This window comes from Ptychodera flava, chromosome 10 (assembly GCF_041260155.1).
Source record: "Ptychodera flava strain L36383 chromosome 10, AS_Pfla_20210202, whole genome shotgun sequence".
Lineage (NCBI taxonomy): Eukaryota > Metazoa > Hemichordata > Enteropneusta > Ptychoderidae > Ptychodera > Ptychodera flava.
Genome location: NC_091937.1, coordinates 39,011,180 through 39,031,392, shown reverse-complemented (window position 1 = coordinate 39,031,392; position 20,213 = coordinate 39,011,180). Strand labels below are relative to the sequence as shown.

The following is a 20,213-nucleotide window of genomic DNA, read 5'->3' as shown; positions in this document are numbered from 1 at the left end:
TATATATATATATATATATATTTTTTTTTTTTTTTTTTTTTTTTTTTTTTTTTTTTTTCGAAATTTGAGATAGGGGGGTCACCCTGTTTTCAAAATTTGGAATAGGGGGGGGGGTCAGCCACTTTTTGACGTCGGCAAAAAATAATCCACCGCCCCCCCCCCGGCCGAAGAACTGACCAGTCCCTTACAATAACCCTAATAACAATATGTATTTTGTGCGTCACTGATTGGACGTCGATTGGACTTCATTGAAGCTTTGGCTGTCGCTATATGCAGAGTCTGCGCAGTAGGCTAGTCGCGATACAGCACGTTATATTTTCCAGTGTAACTCAGCTGTATCGCTTTCCAACGACTGTACATTTTCAAATGAAAGGACATGAATGCCAGAGACAGATTTCCAGATGACTGATATCATAGACTTGAACCACAGATCAAGGGTACAGTCATAGACCCTCGAGAAGGGTCTAGGGTACAGTGTAAGGATTTCCTCTCAACATCAGACGAGTTGAAATTATATGAATCCGAACAGCGCCAATGGCACGCGGTAGCTGGCAAAGTGATGTTTTATTCGGTATAATGTCAATAGTGATTTTGCATGCTACTCTGGAAATGACGTTTGGTCAGGATTCAATGCTATACAGGGAACTCAAATAACCAGAACGCACCGAATGTGAAGAGATTTGCATTGAGCGGCCTCTATATAAAGAACGAATTATATTGTGCCAGCCATACCAAATGTGTATTGAACGCTAAGAAACAAATTCATTGGGTGACAACGCGTGTGCAGAGCTATTTGTACTGAAAAAAACATGATCAATAGCTCCTTTGCAAGTCTTGCCAAATATGTTTCCTGTAGAGCGCCAAGCCAATGACACCTCACCACAAGCATGGAGCGCGAGTCTAGAGTCACTTCATACTCATAGCTTGGCGATGGGTGGGAATAACTGCGCCGTCGCGTCCAGTCGAGGCGCTAATAACGCAAAGAGCTCAGCAAAGATGATGCACTTTTTTGACTCACCGTTGTTTTGGCCTCAACATTCGCCCCGGAGTCTTTCAAAAGTCTCACAACGTCAATGTAACCTTTCTCGATGGCAGAGTGGAACGCGCCGGTCAGTTCCTGGAGCAAAATTTACAACAATTGCACGAGAGTCAACGATCGAGAAATCTCACAAAGTAATTCAGCCAAATAAGACATTGTCAATTTCGTTTTCGAATCGAATGGAGGATGGCGATATGGCTGACAGTTTAAGCAAATTGAAAACATCATGACTTTCCTTACCGTAGCACCACTCTTAATCAAATACTCCAGCGTAAGAAGGTGGCCATTCTGTGCGGCTATCTGTAACGGCGACACTTCACCCTGTTGACAGGAAAACGCGAATAACCTCATCACTACTTCGCCACGAGACTTGAATGACTGTAGGTCTGTGTATACTCAGACATTGCTATGCTTTGTCTATCAGAATAAAATCCCTCTTCCTCACAGCGATTGCATTTACGTTGACCATTGTCGTCCTATTGCTATCGTGATTCGTATCAACTTATCAAACCAATCTTTCCATTATTCCTGTCAATGCCTCAATCCATCCCACTTTTCCATTGCCTATCATCTCTATCACTCTATCGGTTTCCTGTTCCAGTCCCGCCAAACACACCTTGATACGTCTCGCCAGCAAGTTAATCAGCCATCCACGAATGTACCCATAGACAAACAAACATAAGCTTACATACATATATGTACATACATACATACATACATACATACATACATACATACATACATACATACATACATACATACATGCATGCATGCATACAGACAGACATACAGACATACACACAGACATGAATACGCCTCATACAGTACACTACACTACACATTCCCAGATACATATGAACTACATATTGATAAATACATTTATGGATACAGACATAAAACACTCGAATCATATAACCATGGTTCCATTAGCATGCTTCTGTATCGTTAACTAAGGCTTTTACACAAGTATAAGTGTGATATTCATCCTTAATGTGAACAACATTTCCTGAACAGCCTCACAACTGTCAATTACCAAAACTGTATCAGGCAAGCTTTAAAATCTTAATGCCTTTTAGAATGCCGTACACCTGCCGATGCCATTCTAGAACAGTTGACGAGAAAACAAACAATCCCCATCGGCCGTTATTCATCTTTACAGTGTCATGTCAGCGACACATTAAGAACGCAGATGTGCAGTTGAACATCGACCGTGTCAACATGAATTTCATCACAGGGTTTCGCCGTTTACCTGAGTGCCGTTCACTTAATGGCCTACAGTGCATTTTGGCTGCTCACGAGAATAACTTACAGGTTATATGGGTCACACGTGTCTTTGTCGATGCTCGCGATTGAATTCAGGTTACATCCATTAGAAAAACTTTTTACAAAGACTTCTTTTCAGAGTTCGTTTCTGCAGATGCTGTCCAATGGAATTTTATCAACGGTCACATAATGGACCGTACGTATGGCATTTAATTTTATGGTGTTCCGCTAGTGAATATAAGGGTTACGTTAAGCTGCCCTTTACCGGTTGTTGCATCAAACGAAACGCATTCTGTTGTGTGGTACAGACCGAAAAATTGACGGAATATTTTACGTCAATATTTATCAAGTCCTCGCCGAGATATTCTGCCGCGACTAAAATTCCAATTCACCGTTTTTAGTAATACATGACCTGGGCTCGGTTTGTGGTCTACATAACGCCTCTGATACTATTCAGGAGGGATCGAATTTTCTGTCTCGACGCAACTTCCAGATTTGGAGAACAGGTGCAAGCAACTGGTTAGTTGTTGTCGAGTACACAATTGCCTGTATCGTTGAGTTTCATTGTCGAAACTTCGGAAAAGATAAATTTGGTAAATGCAAAATTCAATTTGTAACCATCGTTGTCACAAGATATGATTGTAGGGTGCACAGATTCTGTGGGTTTAGTAATAGCTGCAAGATCTTTGAGAATAAATGGCGAAGTACAGCAAAACGCAAATAAATATGATGCACATCTTTTTCAAAGTAGTGATCTCCCTGGTAATGAAAAGTTCTTCTCCTGAATCCATATGGTCGAAATCAGTCATATTTTACGAATGCAATTCTATCAGGAAAAGTACCGATGGTTACCAAGTTCTTTTGGGATGGATAAATTTCGAAATGGTAATACTGCCCTCTACCAGGTATTGTGACACTCTGAATTTATGAATTAAAATTCAACGTTTTCGCTTTATCAAGTCCCTGGCATGCACGTTGTTACCTTACATCAACTCCTCGAACTTGAATGTGATAATCGTAGCCAAATAGATGGGCATATATTGTGTCGTATATCATGACCGAAAATCGACATTGTGCAATTATGTTATTTAGTTCTATTGTGCACGAACAGATATGGCCTCCTGTCGGATTGGATTGAAGTTTGACTTTCCGAGGATGTGACCTGAGATTAATTTGCGATAAATTTATGACACAGAAGAAAACCAGAACCTGTCACCATGACTGAACACATGTAAGTCCCAATGGCAATATCCACGGCCAATATTCCACGATGCTTATTAAACAGCTGTTATATCTAAACTATACCTTTCAGACTTATAAAAAACTTTTAAGAGGGACGGACTTCAAAGACAGGATTTGGACTCCCTAGTGTATAGTGCACGATCGCAGGCAGGTGAATATTGACCATTGATAATGCCACATTACTGTCAGATCTGCAAACTTGTACAATGCTAAATGATGCCTTTTGAATAGAATGGATAGCTGGCTATTATTTAGCATTTAACACATCAGATGGCGACAATAACCGTTCAGTTTTATCTCGATATAGAGTCAATAAGTTAAAATTGAGAAGACATGGTCGATGAACTTCGGATGGTCATTAATTAAGGCGTTTAGGTTACTAACCACATTCACATTGGGCGTCTTGTATGTGATGGCATATGTACACGCAATGGAGCCTCACCAAGCCGTGGTAGAATTTTTTAAACTCAAACAGAGTGAGAAGTATTTTCGGATGTTAATATCAGCTGATCTACTTCCCTTTTTCGTTTAACACGTAGAATTGAGAAAAGGGTCTGACTTACCTTCCGCTGACTGACATCAGCGCCGGCCTCTTTGAGAACCCGAACTGTGTCAGTGTGACCGTTCTTTGCCGCCAGAAAGAGCGGCGTGGAACCACCCTGGTGGGAGATAAGAAAAGGCAGAACAGGTTGCGCTAATTGACCATTTATCACATAATGGCGGCGTGGTATTTTAGGTAGAAATTAAATGGTGTCATCTTGTTTTATCGCAAGATGGTGCTTCTGATCAAATAGAGCAATTTTCAAGGTGATATATATTGGGTAGAGCTGTGAAAATTCGTGGAAGTTCCGATTTCTTCTCATCAATGTCGTCTGATTATTCTTCTATAACATACCCTAGTTGCTTCCGAGCTAACGTCACATATTCTTTTAACTTTGGCCCTATCTACCGCCGCGCATGCCCAGTTAGAAGGGCTTACTCTAGCAGCGTCAAGAAATTGATGTCTGATTTGGCACTGCTGTTTGATAGTTTTGATGAGCATTATAGACGGCACCTGGTCGTAAAAGAGTGCGGTATTTAGCCGCAAAGAGGTCGAAGTAATGTGTGAAATAAGAACGGTGATAATGTTAGAGTGGAGTCTTTGATCACGCCCGCAGTCGTTTATCATCACTTATGACTTTGAAAGAAATCATTGCTTTAGATCACGAGCGTGACGTGAGTGAACTTATCTCTATAGATAGAGTGTATTCCTACTCTGGTAACAAATATACAACTGGGAAATAACACAGCTACCATTCTGTCATACCATCTGCGATTTATCACTACCAAGACATCACAATTCATCCCTCCCTCCCTCCCTCCCTCTATCCATCCCTCCCTCCCTCCCTCCCTCCATCCATCCATCATCATTCATTCATCCATCCATTATCCATCTATTCATCCATCAATCCCTCCCTCCCTCCCACCCTCCCTCCATACATCCCTCCCTCCATACATCCCTCCCTCCCTCCCTCCCTCCATCAATGCCCACTAGCCCACATGCACATACACCTAAAATACGTACATACGGATTCTACATACATGCGCACTGATGTACTTGCTGAGAAAGTGTGTAAATATATATCGTCTGTGTAGGAAGCCAATTTATTTGTTTGCTTGTCAAGTCTATGTGTACCAATATGCACGTACACGGATACACAAAGATCTTATTTTATGTAATAAGTATGTCACATCAAATCACAATGTGCATGCACAAGTGTTCGGTACAGAGTATTGTCCATTCATCCAATGTTTGGTTGTCTTTTTTTATGATTTAGGTCATATTATTTGTTTTGACGATAACATTGATCGTCCAATATGATTTAAAATGTAGTTATTATAAGGTGATTTCAGTCGGGTGATATGCTACCATGAAAAACGATTATTATGAGAAATTCACATCGTTTGCTCGTAACATTTTCATAAATCAGTCTGCGATATCATCTCAATGTAACGTTCAATAAAAGGGGAGTGGGCAACGCTTGCGTCGAATGGGAAGTGGTATATTGAAATCACAACTTGTAATAAACAGAGTGTATCACACCAATCCTACTAAACGATGTAGGAGCTGTAGAGAACTGCTTTTTCACTTTGTTTGTGGTTGTGTGTGTATGTATTTGTGTGGTTGATTTGTTTAGCATTGACCGACCTTCGTTGTACAGTCAACGTTCTTGGCCTGTTTCAGCATCAACTGCACGATCTCTGTGTATCCTTCCTCGGCGGCGTAATGAATTGGCGTCCAACCATCCTTCAAAATGCATGAAACCAGAACAATAAGATCAACAAATCTGTATTGACACGAGAAGATATTCCACAAACGTTTGCTGCAAACGTACACCATAGATGTTTGAGGCTTAGAATTTTTAGGTAGTTACTAGAATTGCAGCTAGTCTATTCGACTCCAGTCCGTTCATCGTTGCATTTCAAGGATTTTCAAAAGTGACAATATCACGTACACTCTCTTCAACAAGACGTACAGAGAGAAATAACATTTAATGAACCCGCCTATTTAGAAACAGATCGTGATATTTGTTGACTGTACGTGTTGACTCCAGACGCGACCACTGAACTGGGATTTCTTTACGACCATATAAAAGCCATACATATCAATGTCTCCATCGCCGCCGAGACGATACCGATACAGTGAGTGGCATTTGAGTAGTATGAAAAGTGACAAAAGCGTTATTTCCCCGGAGTTCTAAGTAGAAAAGTACAAAAAACGTACAACCCTTGATTTTGCTGTAAGTCGGGTTTGATTTTCAGTTTGGTTATCAATCACGGTCCCTCGTGAATGCTTTGTTGTGCGCCCTCTCTTTCTGAACATTTTACGTTAAATTGGAGTAAACAAGTGCATTTCTGCGTTATGTGGCTACCTTAGTCTTGGCTTCCACATCAGCTTTAAATTTCATCAACAGTTTGACGTGTTCCACATAACCCTTCTTGGCGGCCTGGTGAAGTGCTGTGGCCTCGAACTGAAAGAAAAAAATCAGACTAAGTGAAGAACATAGTAAAGCATATCATATGTGGAATGAACAGAAAAGTGTCTCTGAAACGACAACGCTCTCACGCACGCGCAGACCTCGAATTACGACCCCTCTGCGTATCTATCAGGCAGAAAACGACCATATGCGACTCTTGGCAATTATCTTACAACCTGCATGATATCATCCGGGACCTTGTACGGCGCTTTGTTTTGCAATAAAATGTATTGCGATTAATCGAGTCAGAATGGTGTGCAGTCAAGTACCAATGTATACAGAAACTGTTAAATCGTTTGAATCACGTCATTATTGCAAAAATAGTATAATTCGAAGTAGAAAACATCTGTCAATTATCAGCGAATATTGTATATATCAAAAGCTTGCCCCTGACCGAAAAGGTGGTTATTACTTTTTCGCCTCACATGTTAAAGCCCCAATAGCTGCGCATTATATGAATATTTTTCAAGATTTTATTTTCAAACCAATGTTGGTTCGTGTAAATGTGCTGACTAGACGTATCACTGCTGCCTGATTTGGACTACAACTACATATTTTAACAAGTTAAATAATAAAAGGCTGCCGCACCCGTAAAATAGTGCCCCATAGAAAAGTACAAAAACTGCAGTATTTCGTGCACATACACATTGTAATCATACAAGAAACAAGCGTGATGCCATTTATTTGAATGCACCCACACGATGGCCAACAGTATGTTGTCGTAATCTTTATTTTCTCTGTCACATGATTGGTTTTAGAAAATGGTGGGAAATCTAAAATGATGGTAAAACATTTGAATTTACATACCACTTTCGACACTTATGACAGTGTTATACACCTTTTCAGTCTTTAATGGGTCTTATTCAAAGTAACTCATGGAAAACTCAGGATATTTTGATATTGGTTTTATTACACATTCACAGCTATTGGGGTTTTAAAGTAGCTGAACTTTTGATAATCTTTTCACTTTTTTGTTTTTAATGTGAGCTAGAGTCGGTAGCAGAAAAGATAAAGTGTTTACAGAAAATTTGTCAGAATAAGAGCAATATTTATTTTACATACTAATTATATACTATGATACTATATAATTAGTCTTACCAATTTGAAAGTTGCCTAGCTTACTTTTTTCAACATCTGTACATACTTATAAATGTGAAGGCAGTATCGCCCCTAAAAATTAAGATAAGATTTGAAAAAAGAATAATTGAATCAAATAAAATTGTGAATATAAGTGGAAAGTAATGTCTCTTGGAACGAGACAGACCTTTATTGTGGATAGAGATCTCCACGTACTCAGCGTGAATTTTTTTGTTGGAAATATTCATTCGTAACATTAACCCTTAAAATATCCTGTTAGCGATTCTTTGATCCGTGCCGAGAAAATCGATTACCGAGGGACACTTCATATTAACCCTGAAAATCGTTAGAATCGAGATAAGGCGACAATGCAATCCCGCCGTTGACGTCACCAAATGTTGTTCGTCGAGCGAAAAAATTGATTTGGAACAGACGATAGTCGGCGGACTGCTACGCCTGCGCAATGGTATATGTTCTATAATTCAATTGTGATACCGATTAAAAGGGAATCCCGCGGCCCGGTCGAAATGTACTCTTCCATGAAATTATTCCTGCGGCTCGATCGCACGGCATGTTTTTCATTTCAAAGGGGGATTCAAACAGCTGTCACGATTATATTTAACTGTGCGACTTTTGTGACGTTCTTCTTAACCAGCTTGGCGGGAAATCAGCCAGGAAGTCGTCACGGAAGTCGATAGTTCTCGCGGTCACACTTCCCACTACTCAAAATTATTCAATTTGATCGATTATAGAGTCCGTTTAGGAACCAAAGTTTCTTTTCATCGAAGCCGAAATGAACAAATAACGTATTTCAGTCATGGTCTAAAGTAAATCAACTGAAGTCAAGTGAAGGGTTTCGATATCGGGTATGAAAACGTTGCAGGAAGTGGTTAGCTCGAAAATAGTTCCTGGTATTGAGTGTAGGTATGTAGGATTGATAGGGAAGTGGAAAGATATATGGGTCCTAGTAGGAAATTTGAAGGACTGAGAAGGATTGACTATATGTGGTAGCTGAGTCTGACCTAAGTAGGAATAAGCGACTGGGCACTGATTGGAAAATATACAGTTTGACAGTCAGACAGAATTATAGCGTAGACAGAAGCTCTGCTTTCTGTGCTAGTATAGGCAGGTTGGCTAGAGTACACGTATAGTGTATAGCAAATCAGTAAAGGAGCACATAACTTATATACTTGATTCAATTAACTAAAAAGTTCAATTAATTGTTTGCAAAGATACATGTTTGGTGTCAGAGTGAGCGTGTGCCAACTAGCACAAGCACCCCGACACACACACACAAACAAGCAATGCGATAAAAGCTTTGAAAACGATTCAAATACTAACCCTGCTTTCATTTTTGTAGTTGACGTCACAGCTGCTTTTGCCGATGAGCTTCTTCGCTTCTTTGTATTGTCCGGTATCCACGGCGTTCCACAGCTGTTTACTTTTGTCGTCTGGCTGAAATTGAGAAAGACATCATACGTTTGCACCAGAGGTAACAGGATTCGTACACCACTATTCTAATTAAAAATTGGCCTCAATTTTGCTATTATAAGTGTCATATGTATCACTGTAACTCGACTGCAATGCCAGGCTTGTGCGGGAGATGGTGCTCGCTTTGACACCCAGCATTATCGCATTATTTCAAGATACATCTTAAGTTTCTGCCAACGAGAGTAAGTTAAATAAATGCACACTCAGATGCATAGTCGAGGCAGTTTTTTTCACTCATGTCGATGACAAATAGACCGTCCCTCTATCAAATACATTATCTTCCAGTTTTGATGACACGAGCTCGTGCAAGAGGTGACAGTTAAGGTGTCTTTTCGCTTGTAGTGATGATAGGACATCAAATCTAATTCTAGATAATATAATAATTACATAAGGTATATTTAAAGTAATATGGAATGTAAAAAAACTACGTTTTAATGTCTTTAGTGTAGACTTGCCTAACTTAGTCGGGTTTTTTGGCGGTCAAGCAAAGAGCTTGATTTAAAACAAGAGACAGCAAGACCTCGATGAAAATATTTTCAAGTGAACGCACAGACCTTTATATCTCCCGCAAAGAGTTTGTCTGATGAAATGCCCTCCAACATGGATCCCTGTGTTCACATCTATGTTTAGTGTTGTTACTCCGTATCGAGTTTCATAAATATTTCGCTAGTGTACCATGGCGTGACAATGCGAAGCTACAGCGAAACAGCGTGTTCAGGGTGCCACTTGTCTGTGTGTCTTATGTGATCGTTCGGTCAGCGTGGGATGTACATGGCAGATGTAGAGTGAAGATCAGATCACGTGTAAATTTTGTTGGGATACATGAGAAAAGAAGTTCATTGCCTTTGGGCCGGAAGAGGTCGGCGTAATTGGGTCATATTTGCATACGCTGTGAGTTCGCTGTCAATGAACCACTTTGCGCAGCTCAGTGCTTCATTCAGTAGGTCCTAGAGCGAAAGGTTTATGTTCACACAGACGCCAGTCACCTGAAATATCTTTTTCTTGCTGCAAGATGAGAAAGACTGATATATCTGTGACAGTATAGGGGAGATTTTATCATGTCAGACCTATACTGTACACAGAGGTAAAAAAGAGACACTGAGCAGTCCATAGTAAGAAGGTCTTAATTAGCGTACACGATTTACCTACATTTATAGCTAAACTTGACAAGAACTGTTCCCGTCTTTTGGCGCCATCACTATTCAGAGACAAACAAAACGTTTGGAAACCCGAGGAAACATTTGTCATCCGGGACTATGCCCCAGATTTACGATCTGAATCTGAAACCGGCGATAAAAATGAGGAATCGATTTGAAGGATGTTAATTCCGCAACGGTATCTCTCCTGTTGTATAATCGCTCTGCTAGGACAGTGATCATAAATGTTTGCCGTGATTGCTTTATTCATATCACACCCTTGTGTCTCATACTGCTTCATTAATAATGGATATTTTGGATTGCCGACTGACTAAGTTGGTAGTTCGTTTGTTTTCCGATATAAAAATGGTCAATTGCCACACATCCTTTTGCAGAGAACCTCATTATTTTGTGGCATTCTTACTTTAGCCATCATATATATATATATATATATATATATATATAATATATATAATATATATATATATATATATATATATATATATATATATATATATATATATATATATATATATATATATATATATATATATATATATATGTATAGGATAAAGCCCGAGTACGAGGGCTCTTCTGGTATATAAAGTCCAACCCAACGATAAAATGTCGAGGCCGCAGGCCGAGACATTTTATCGTAGGGTTGGACTTTATATACCAGAAGAGCCCGAGTATGAGGGTTTTATCCGACTTAAAAACTATCGCCCCTAACTGATATATTTTCGTTTTCAATGTATTTACGTCAACCGTCCCCTTTGTCAATGTAACATGTTTAGGATATGAATTAAAACTTTTATTTGTGAAATAGCCTTCCAATGTAATGGAACATCCTATAAATGCCCTAGGGCACATTATATAAATGCCCTAGGGCACAGCAGATTTTGTGTTGCAGCTGTTTCCGCTGTGTTACCAAATTTGAATATTAAACGTACCAGATGTCTACAGAATATGACATGTTCACTTTTGATTGGACAGTACTTTACTACGGCGCTGTCAATCGTTTCTGGAATTTGGTGACCAGGGCTTTACGTGTAAATAAAACACCCTGAATTGAGCACTCTGATTGGTCAATCAACAGTGGATAGTTTTTAAATATATATATAATACTACATCCAATGGACACCAGACTATCCAACACTACCGTACTCTCTGTGCCCAAGTTCAGAGGTTGCCATAAAGCCATTATGGTGATAACCGGGAGGGCACATTGTATACATTTTGTGTGTATATATATATATATATATATATATATATATATATATATATATATAATACAGGTTATCACCGTACTCTCTGTGCCCAAGTTTCAGAGGTTTCCATAAAGCCATTATGGTGATAACCGGGAGGGCACATTGTATACATTTTGTGTGTGTATATATATATATATATATATATATATATATATATATATATATATATATATATATATATTATATATATATATATCCTATATCACGTAAGTTGATATTGACGCTGCTGTAGTTCAGGTTCACAATTGATGTATTAGTCCGTATCGACGTGCTAATTGAGAACTATGGCCAACAGATGCATATAGATGCAATATGCAATGACGATAAAGATCGACCATCAATGATCATTATCTAAACTCATGAAACACTAGCTCTCTGGCTAAATGGCTTCACGGGTCATATTATGACATGAGTACTTCTTCAACATGAGCCTGGCGTCATTTAATGAGGGACGAGCACATGATTCCGACAATCATCATCGTGGCTTATACTGGTAATAAAGGTGAAATGAGTCCCATTTTTACATGACATTGATCCGATGACTTTAGATCCAGTGAATCCTTCGGCGAGGCCGCCATGCTACTAGAACGTGTCGTAGTTCACATACAACAACTATGTACGTAACAAGATACTACTCAGTGTTGGAAATACCAACGAGAACATTCACACAACGGTGCAGTGTACTCTAATACTACATCCAATGGACACAAGACCATGCAACACTTATGGGCAGCAAACCAGCCGACTTTCAGAAATAGCAATCAGAGTTGTTTTACATGTGAATACTTATCTATGATATCAAATTGAACCTACTGAAAGTTTGGAGGGGGAACGTGAAAGTTGTTCACAAGCGCCCACCACCCCCTCCTCCCTCGCGCGACGTTTTGAAACATTTCCCACAAACCAGTTACTATTTCATTTCCCTTTAGCAAACTTCTTCACATCATCTCTATCACTAAAACATCCTATCCGTCCTCTCCCTACTACAAAAATTTTATCCCTCATTCAGGCCAAAGAAAAAAAATTATGCTGTTCCTATAACCCGACCTACCCCATTTTTACCCGCCGTACCCTAAACTTTTTAGAGCTACTTAACGGAAGTAAAAAAAAGAAAGAAAAAACCGTAAGGTCACGTGTTCGTTACCTGGCATTCGATTTTTGCTTGAACGAAGACGTCTTTTATGTTTTTATTCCTTTATATGTATGATACGTTTTTCTGGAAATGTTGTGGCCAGTGTTTGATCGCCCTGAACCCCTGAAAAGTGCATATTTACAAATAAAAATATTTCGGAAAAAATCCCTGCCGACCTACCTAACCGATTTTTGAAAACCATGTTATCGGAACAGCACAATTTATTTTTTGGCCTAACTCCTGAAAACAACATAACCATATCCCCTGCTCGCCTAGTGGGTTTGTCTCTTTTGAAGTAACCTTCTGAGAAGAATGAAATTCCCTGTCGGACGAGGGAAAAATCCGTTCGCCTGCCCGTTCCCCGCGTATTGATACGAGTGAATGAAGTGCCCCCTCCCGATGGCAGATAACTTAAGAACGCCCTTTTCACGAACAGGTTCGTTTGCTGCCCAGAAATGTCTACGCTACGTGGGCGAACACTTCGTTCTTCAAGCAATGGCGGGATTCTACACCGCGGATAATCGTCTGCCTAGGGTGAAGTGTGTCGACGTCACGATACTAATACTTCACCATGGTAACAGAGATGGCACCTGGAATTTTTCTAGATTGTGTCGGTCATCAGCTTTTAAGACTTGTCCAAAAAAAAACTCTCTAAACTCTCCCTCTGAGATTTCATATTCCATACGTTCCTTTCACACTAAAACATATTAAATAGATTACGTTGCGCAGGAATACAGCGGTTTCTACAAGTTTGCGCATGTTAACACAGCCATACTCAGCATAGGGACCCAATAGGTTCTGAGTTTTTCACACTGTTTTCTCTATCATTTTCTCTTCTTTCTTCATGCTCTGCGCGAACTACTTTTAAGGAGACGCAATTTTCAATCCCGGATTCTCGCATTAGTGAGTTCTCTTTATTTATTTTACACTCCATTACAAGGACGTATATCTCTCATACACACATGCTGTAATTAATTAGTCAACACAACTAATTATGCTAATCTGTGGACTTATCAGGGATTTTACGGGTTGGTCAACATCGCGAAAGATAGGAATGGTTACTAAAACGGGAAGGTAAGAAGCTCTCCTGAAATGTGTCCAGAAATTACCAAATTGCGGCCAGTCATGACCATTTATCCAAAATCTACTGCAGCCAATGTATTTCGATGGCCGAGGAGAGTCAGCTACTCTAATTTCAAACGTTTAAATGGTCGCGAACAGTGCAAACCCTGCCAGTGCCTTGCCTGCAGTTCATGGCATGAGGACGTCCGTAAAGCAGGAAGTCGGAAGTTGAACCTTTGACCTTTACGTTGTTTATATGTGGGCAAACTTGTAAACATATTTCCCAGGGACAAGTCTGATTTTGACTAGGGTCAAAGTTCGTGTGGTTAAGCGTGGTTCTCTCAATCGGGTGGTGTTGCTAAGGTTTTATCTGCCCGCCGTCCGTGGGTGTACGGACGGTGGTCTGCCTTCAGTTTAGCTGTGTGTTCTCGATAATTTGCTGTATTTTTTCTCACAAACATTGGAAATTCGTTTAAGTTTTAAGAAACATTAATTTTTATATGAGGAATATTCTAGCTCGTATCCACGAATTAAACCAGCCGATTTTCTTTGATACAGTTTTTTATATGGTTTGGAGAACTCTTTGGGCGGCGTCAGATAACAAGTGGAATGAGACAACAACATTTCGTTCATGTAAGGAAATCATATAGCAAGTACTTCTTGCGCTGGTGCAAACTCTACGAAATATTATGATATCAAAGATGTTTTCCATGATAGTTTACAAGGTTTCTTGTCTAAATTCGCGGAAATCATCAAGAATAATCTAAAAAATACTACACGTAATTATGACTACATTTTGTATGTGTAGAGGTGTTGTTTGCCGTTCCGAACGTATATGTTCTACACGTACGCGACGTATGGGTATCACTGATCAGCTGATGATGGAACGTTATTACGTGTAACTAAACTTCTCCATAACGATATGTTACCGGCAGACATGGAGATAATAGCGAGTGAATAGAAATGACGGTGACTGGTTTAAAAATTCACAGTGCTGGTAAAAATTCTCACAGGCTTCTTAACGTAGTGGCCGACATCATCGGTGATGTCAGTTTGTGTTTCGATGTTGCGAGGTCACCGCTCAGGTGACTTTAGTGACGGGCTGCTCTGAGCCTCGTCAATCGCTTGTACGCCAGAAAAAGAACAGGTCTGCGAGTAGTCATGTCGAAAAAAGCTGGAAAAACTGCGATAGTTTGGTGATTTTTGAGCGGATTTCTGGTAGTGGTAGGCCCCTAATAACCATGTTGTCGATGAGTGTTGGTCAATTTGGTTGGAAAATTTTCGAAATATCGACAAACAAAGTTGCGACAAGCGTGCTGTCGGGCAGAACATGGACGTTCCCATGGCTGTGGTGGTGACGTTAAGTCAAAACCAGCCGTAAAAGGCAGAAATCCCGTCCGAAAACACCACAGCTATGGACCCAAAGCTAGCCTAACAGTACAAACGAAGTTTTATAGCCCGTGCGCCGCTTCTTTCGGGAATTTTGTGCACTAACAGCATAAGGCGCGATTGAAAATCGATGAATTCCTTAGACTAGTAGCGACCATGGAGCTAGAAACTAGCTCCATGTAGCGACCGACTCTCTTTTATTAGGCGAAAAAAGTAACCGGCGAGATTAACTCTTTGACGCCGTAGAGTCATTCTAGTCATGAGCTTGGTTGCTACCGTATACCAGAAAACAACCGACTTTGACGTCAAAGGCCTGTTGCTGGTACGTACTTTGAGACAGAAAATAACGATGTTACCGGTAGACATGGACTTAATAGCGAGTGCAGAGAAATGAAGGTGACTGGTTTAAAAAATTCACAGTGCTGGCAAAAATTCTCCAGTGCGTGCTGTTGCTAATGTGTCACCATTGTGCCTTGAATCACGACGCGGTTTGTAAATTATACTTGGTATATACACTCCCAGAAAACGACGACGTGAAACATACATCTATATAATTTTGTTGAAAAACTCATGAAACGGCCACTCCGGTGATCTTTTTCTGCTTGGTCGGTCGATACTTTCTGGGTGGCATTTGTTACATGGAGCAGGACCATAATTAGTTATGTTAGAATTTGGCGCTTGGCAACGAAAAGCATGCGCGTCTCCAGCGTTCCTTTCAATCTAACTTCCCGTTTATTTTGAATAATGAGCAGTGTTTGTTTGCGCATATCATGAATATATAAGCGTCCACTAGGTTTACGGACGTCCTCGGGACATGTTTCCCAAGATCTTCATACCTTCTCCTTTTTCATTAACATCACTATCTTTCCGATGTTGACCAACCTCTGATAAGTCCACGGATTAGCATAATTAGTTGTGTTGACTAATTAATTACAGCATGTGTGTATGAGAGATATACGTCCTTGTAATGGAGTGTAAAATAAATAAAGAGTCACAGAGGCTAGGTTAGGTTATATAAACCATTTATTTTATTTATTCCGATCATTCAGAGCATGAAGAAGAAGAGAAAATGATAGAGAAAACAGTGTGAAAAACTCAGAACCTATTGGGTCGCCTGTGTACTCAGTAAGGATGTGGTACATACAAACATACATACATACATACATACATACATACATACATACATACATACATACATACATACATACATACATACATACATACATACATAAATACATACATACATACATACATACATACATACATACATACATACATACATACATACATACATATTTGTCTTTTTACGTCGTGTACTACACATATAACATAATGTGATATCACAACGCACAATGACTTTTGGTGCATATTGCACATCAATTCCTATGATATTATAAGAATTTCAAATAATACATTTCAAAGATCTCTTCGTATGGACGTTGAGTGCATGTATATCGATGTATTTTGTGCCAACATAACTTTTTATGTTCCTCGTCCGACCACACACAGCTACAAATACAATATGCAATGTGAAGCGAAAAGGAGTCCCTCAAACGTGAATTTTGTTGTACGTGATATGCTGAGTTGTCAGTTCCTCCAGGCGATCTAAGTGTTATGGGCGTCTCGGCTTTTACAATCAGCGGTATTTATGGAAATACAAAGGAGAAAATTGACCGTGTCAGCGCTGGCTCGGAAACTCACTCATGTGGAAGGGACTCACTCATGATTGTGATAATCAAATGACGTTTTTTACGAAGGTCGTCGTTTGTGGGTAGTCCCAGGGATTCCTACAGTTTGCACGCTTTGATGGTTAGACTTAGTGACGAGTTATGTAACGGACGATTTGGCATGGCAACCGCTGAGGTCACCGGATTGGTCCAGGGGCGAGACCAGCAGATTTCAAAGAGGCGTTCACAGTAGAAAAAAATTGCAAAACGAAAATTGTAAAAAATGTGCTTTCTTTTTCAAAGGGAATAATTACGTGACTTGACAGTAATAACAGTAATACTAAAATTGTAAAATCTGTTTACTCCTATGTAGAATTTGAAATAGGGGATCGCATACGTGACAATAACCGTTGCTCTCAGAGATATGATCCCTCCCTGGATCGTACAATATGATCACCTGTGATTATTACACAAGCATGGGCAAATCAAGGCTTCGCTAGATTCGAGTCTTTGCACGACTGGTTAAACACAAAATAATCGACAGAAATCGATGTACGAGCGCCGGGAAACAGCGATTTTACTGCTTCATTTAATGTTGTGTGAGATTCTGAACACAGAGCTAAATTCAGATATCCGGTATAGAGAAAAGGGTAAGCCTTACGGTTGCTTTTGCCCGACTCCAAATTGTCTATAAATTTCACGAAACAATAGTTAAAGCGTCATGTATCCTACGATATCTGTACTTTTGTTTCGTCGGCTTCGTCTACATAAAAAGGTCAGAATGCCTCGTGCTGAACCTCAGTGTCTATAGTATGCAAACTGTCAACTTTATACATATTAAACACAATTCATCTGCATGCTTAATGTTTTGATTTATACATACATACATACATACATACATACATACATACATACATACATACATACATACATACATACATACATACATACATACATACATACATGCATGCAGACAGACAGACAGACATACACATATACATAGCGACATACATCTTATTCCTTTTACAAATGTAATTTGATACATAATGTTATAAAAAGTGACATATATTGTCCTGCATGTTCACTGTATGCAGCTGCTCCGATTGACGTCATCTTTTGTAACTTCACGGCCAGACTCGGGATGACGAGAGTTCGTCTAGCCTTTTTTGGTTTGTGACATCATAACCGGTCATAAGGTATTGAATGTGAGCGAGTATGCTACCCGGCCAATCGTCAAAATGTACGAACGAGGTTAAGCAAGCCTTTAACAATTTTCGGACCTTTTTTCTGTTTGCTTTAATAGTAGAAGTTAGAGTGTTATTTTGTTTGAAATGTTGGTCGTTACTCGGGTGTTTTCGTCGGTGCTTTGCAAACATGTATCATGGATACCGGGTTAGTGGTAACGGCTGAGCACAGACACACTATATAGGTTACATGTATCACAAAGTTTACCCATCGGTCAACACTGTTCAAGGCACATATCTAGGACTGGGAGTAAAAGCGGACGGGTGACCAGATACGTTAAAGGTTTTTCTTTCTTTTCTTTTAATGACAAAAGCTTTTGCTTTGCAAAGTGAAATCAGCATCAATATAAGCACGTTGCCTCGTTAAAACTGTATAGTTCACTTAATATTACCAAAGAAATAAATCAAATAATACAAAGCTAAATTTAGATTGCCTACTTTATCTCGTATAGTCACCCTGTGAGGACAATGAATGAAACGCTAAACAAAGTCAATGGTTGGTTGTTCGAGGGGAGACCCCTCGACTTCGTTGTAATAAATCACCGTTTATAAACTGCCGCTTCTTGCTCTTACAGAATATCGTAAACAAAAATCATCTATTGTTCGCTGTTGAGTGATTTTGAGTATTGCCGAATATTTGCCGAGCTGATATCGTTATCTCTAGTGGCAACTAGGGACAGTCACGTCGTAGAATGTAGTCGTAAAATGCACTCTCTCTCTCTCTCTCTCTTCTCTCTCTCTCTCTCTCTCTCTCTCTCTCTCTCTCATAAGCTTATTGTCAAGTGATGCGACACTAAAAGACACTACTTGAGCAATGTATCTCAGATGCGAAGCAGAAGAGTTGATGACTTGACTGCTACTGTGCGCAATTATCGAACTTCTACCTTTTCAACGCTCGTTGAAAATACTTCAACCGCGACATGATTGGCAGTTTGGACAACACGAGATCGATTAAGTGATATGCACTTCACAGCTATCGTTATGGAAAGTGATAATTTTCCGAAGAAGTTCAGAACAAAAATCCGGTCTTGACTTGCGCCTTAGTGTAGCAGATAAAATTCGCGATATATCAACACGATAATCTTTTTGGAATTGTTTTCAAACTTGGGTTGATTTTCGACGATGACATACAATGATGTATGTTGTACTGGAAGCTTACACTTGACTGGTGCACCATCCAGTAAGCTATAACACGTGACTTAATTTGTTCTCGACTTTTGCAAAGCAAACAGGGACAACTGCAACTGGGTACTCGGTTCCACACCAGGGTTGAACTCGCATATAAGACTTGGTGTTAATGGTAAGTGCCGCCGTTCCAGACGATTAGCCATTTCAATTGCAGGGGTGCCACTCCTCAACGATATATCACGCACTTCCATGCATCGTCCCTTCATAACGGCTATAGGCCTATTTGCGCATAGAGTGCCCGGAATCGAAGGTGTCATTGGTACACAACTGTACGCAACGAGTATATCACTTAACGTACGGAAGCTGTATTTTTCAAATTGAGTGGGCACGACTCTCAATACCGATAACGACGTCACATCTCTGTGACTACCTCTGTCACATGACAGGGCGCCAAAGAGGCGTTGCTCTGACGCAAACCGATGTCTCAATATTTGACGATTTATGATATTTATATGCTTGTATAATTGAAGACAAACTTTGCTACACTCCCTTTGTTTGCATATAACAAATTATATCATAAAACCAAATGAACATTCAGTTCCTCATGCAAGCGCCGCGCCTGTCAGCGCATGTGAGCTCTGGCCTAGGTCAGCCGCTTTGCTTTTACCGTCTCTCAAGTCTTCAAGTGACCATGTGGCGAGTCCCAGGTGCCTCAGTTCAGACCAGACACACAAGTAATCTTCAAGCTCTTTAAGTTGTGATCAATTTGGTTACAGCCAACCCAGGGGACGAGGACCCATAATATAAATAAACGGAGGTGGGACAGTAGCAAAACAAATGTTGTTGAGCGCTCTCTGATCAACTATCGCGACTTGCGCAGCCCTGGTCTATCAGGCGATACATAATTGAACATGTACGTTTAGGTCAATGATTTCTAGAATACTGACCTTATTAATGATTAAAATGAATCACAAACCAGTTACGAACGAAGCATGTCGTTTCTTGAGCGCGGCCAGAGTGTCCAAAGTTTGAAATATTTTCTCTGACGCAAGTTTATG

The 20,213-nt window shown here is 39.9% G+C and overlaps 1 protein-coding gene across 4 annotated transcripts in view; it reads right to left on the bottom strand.

The window, feature by feature from the left end:
* LOC139142733 (putative ankyrin repeat protein RF_0381) overlaps positions 1 to 20,213 on the bottom strand; it is a 51,226-nt gene that overhangs the window by 7,558 nt on the left and 23,455 nt on the right. For all 4 annotated transcript variants that reach the window (XM_070712841.1, XM_070712842.1, XM_070712843.1 and 1 more), the window contains 6 exons: positions 8,980 to 9,093; positions 6,457 to 6,555; positions 5,733 to 5,831; positions 4,108 to 4,203; positions 1,280 to 1,360; positions 1,019 to 1,117 (listed from right to left, as the gene is read on the bottom strand). In XM_070712841.1, coding sequence (XP_070568942.1) covers positions 1,019 to 1,117; positions 1,280 to 1,360; positions 4,108 to 4,203; positions 5,733 to 5,831; positions 6,457 to 6,555; positions 8,980 to 9,093 — 588 coding nt within the window. The remainder of the gene's footprint in view (positions 1 to 1,018; positions 1,118 to 1,279; positions 1,361 to 4,107; positions 4,204 to 5,732; positions 5,832 to 6,456; positions 6,556 to 8,979; positions 9,094 to 20,213) is intronic.